The 2591-nt window shown below is 64.5% G+C and overlaps 1 protein-coding gene across 1 annotated transcript; it reads right to left on the bottom strand.

The window, feature by feature from the left end:
- Positions 1–448: 448 nt before the first annotated feature.
- On the bottom strand, positions 449–1211 carry APCS (amyloid P component, serum). The gene is made up of 2 exons (XM_009880803.1): positions 1148–1211; positions 449–1044 (listed from the first exon to the last, which is right to left on the bottom strand). The coding sequence occupies exons 1-2, from the start codon at positions 1209–1211 to the stop codon at positions 449–451; spliced, it is 660 nt and encodes a 219-aa protein (XP_009879105.1).
- Positions 1212–2591: the final 1380 nt, after the last annotated feature.

Raw genomic sequence — 2591 nt, 5'->3', positions numbered from 1 at the left:
CCCTCCCGGCCCTGGCCGCCCCCCCGTGCCCTGGGGCTGGTTGGGGTGTACGTCCCCCATCGCTGGGCAGAGGGGTGCCCCCTCTCCATCTCCCCACTCCTCCCCGGCCCCAGTGTCCCCAGTCTCCCTGGGACAGGAGTGGGAGCTCCTTCTCCCACTTCGTCCCCCTTCCTCCTCTCCCGCCAATCTGCGCCTAATGAGTTTTCTGAGGCTGGATTAATTACCTGAGCCACGCCAAGCTTTGGTGGGCTTCAATGTGCACGGCAAAGACCACTGCAGCTTTTCAAACACATTTCTTCATTTATGTGAAGCCAGGTGGGTTTGGGGGGGGGGTTACACAGCAGGGAAGGAGGGGACACACAGCCCCCGTGGCAACCACGGCTTGCCCAGCGCTTGCTGGCCATCAAGAGCGAGAGTGCAGGAGCGCACCAGCCCCCCGTGTGGGGCCTCAGGGCTTCAGGTACACCTCTCCCACGGTCTTGTAGGGGAAGTTTCTCCAGCCGAAGATGGGGGCTTTGTCAGGGCTGTTCTGCATGGCCGCCAGCACCCTCACTGTGGAGATCCCTGTGTCCCACATGTACACAGAGGACATTTCCCCCACGAAGGACTGACGGGCATTGAAGCCGCCCCCGAAGGTGTCCTGCTCCTGCCCCAGCAGGATGGCCGCCTCCGCCCCCACCGTGTAGCCCCTCTGCAGCCCCTTGCGGGGCCAGGGCTTCCCGTTGAGCCAAAAGCCCACAATGCCGGTGCTGGACTCCCAGCTGGCGCAGATGTGCTCACTTGCCACGATGGCCCCAAGGACACGGAAGGACACAAACTTGCCCCCAACATAGAGCCAGTACTCGCTGGGCTTGGGCTTGAAGAGAAGGATCTCATTGTCCTGCGCCTTGGGGGCGTAGGAGAAGAGGCTGTGGGGCCGGGTCGGGTCGGTGTAGGACCGCAGGCACACGGTGAAGTTCTGCAGCGGCTGCTCGAGCTTTGCCCTCACCAACACGTGGGAGTCTTTGGTCTCTTGGGGAAACACGAACACTTCCTTCACCAGGTCTGGGAGCGGTGAGAAAGAGGTGGCTGCTCCCGCTACGGAGAAGGCATCCAGCCAAATACTCCACGGCGAAACAGGGTTGCTGTGTGCCAGTGAGGAGGCTACCGCCAACCTGGAGGTGGCTTCCAGCATCAGACCCAGAGATGGCTTCCACCAAGACCAACCACATGTGGGCTGTGATATGGGGTGGCATGGGCAGGGGGTAGTGAGGACGAGCTGTGGGAAGGAGGGGAAGAGCCCTTGTCCCCAGCCATCCCCTTGGTCCCCTCCCTACCGTCTATCCACAGGCTGTAGGTGGCCACAGCGGTGCCCAGGGAGCTGGTGGCCGTGCAGATGTAGGTGCCCAAGTGGGTCTTGTTGAAGGAGGGGAAGAGGAGGATGTTGTCAGGGCCTTTCTGCAGGGGGTTGTGGCTTCCTTCCTTCTCCCACAGGAACTCCTGAGGGCTGAGCTGGGCCGGGTGTCACTCAGGCAGGGGGGGACACCCCAGAGTGGCCATGCCATGGGGTGGGGGCACATGGAGGGACCATGGTGCTCCCTCTCCAGCCCCTTCTTCGCCCACTGCCCACAGGGCCAGGGATGCCAGAGCTGCCTGCCCTGCACTGGTGCTGTGCCAGAGGCCGTGGGAGGGTGGGGAGCGCCTTACCTGGGGTCCCCCATCACCTTGCAGGAGAGCACCAGCTGGTGGTACATGGTGGGTGCCGGTGGGTGAGCTCGGATCTGGGCCGTTACTGTTTCTGCAGCACCCAGAGGAGAGGTCCAGGATGGACAGGGGGTCTCCCTGTCCCCCTGCCCCCACCCCTGGGGCTGGGCTGGGGCAGCCCCATGTCCCCACTGCTGCCCCCGCCGCAGCCCTTCATGGTGCCCAGTGTGTCCCCCACTGCTGTCCCCGCTGCGTCACTCATGGTGCCCTTTTTAGGTTCCTGCTACAGTGCCATCACATCTCTTCCTCCTGCTGCACTCGCTGCACCCACTGCACCCCTCACTGCGCCCACTGCGCCCTCACTGCAGCACTCAGAGTGTCCCACTGCCACCACTGCCACCACTGCAGCTTCTCCTCTCCCCACGGGACCCAGAGGCGGTCCCGGTGCAGCCCCTCTGTCCCTACCTCGGGGGGCAGCGAGGCTGCAGAGCGCTGCAAGGGTGAGGAGGCAGAGCCACAGCCGCCCCATGGCACTGCCAAGCCTGGCTGCTGGCACCTCCGCGGTGACGGGGAACTGCAGAGCCACTGTGCTGTGACCCTGAGGCTGCGTGGGCTCTGTGCCGGGGTGAGTGTGGCTATGCAGTGGTGACATTTCCCCGTGACCTTTGTCCCCATGTGCTCGGGGACGCTGACCCATGGGGCTTTTTGGCAATCTGCTGAGGGGCCCGGGCTGGTTTGCCTGCCCCGGAGCCTGCAGAGCCAGCAGGGAGCCCAGGGACAGCGGGTGTGCATGGGGATGGGTGTCAGGGATGGGTCCCACATTGCCAAGGGCCGCCGAGCCCCCCCCGCCTGCCTGTCCCTCATCATTTCTGCCCTTTTGTCTGCGGCTGGGGAGCACCCGCGCCCGG

The sequence above is a fragment of the Charadrius vociferus genome, unplaced genomic scaffold (assembly GCF_000708025.1).
Source record: "Charadrius vociferus isolate BGI_N301 unplaced genomic scaffold, ASM70802v2 scaffold1863, whole genome shotgun sequence".
NCBI lineage: Eukaryota > Metazoa > Chordata > Aves > Charadriiformes > Charadriidae > Charadrius > Charadrius vociferus.
Note: the sequence above shows the minus strand (reverse complement) of the source record. Positions and strands in the feature narration are given on the sequence as shown.

Bases quoted from the DNA above. Each gene is read 5' to 3' on its own strand.
- APCS (XM_009880803.1), bottom strand. From the start codon at position 1,211: ATGTGGTTGGTCTTGGTGGAAGCCATCTCTGGGTCTGATGCTGGAAGC. The intron at 1,045-1,147 runs GTAGCCTCCTCA...CACCGCTCCCAG, and splicing joins AAGCCACCTCCAGGTTGGCG to ACCTGGTGAAGGAAGTGTTC.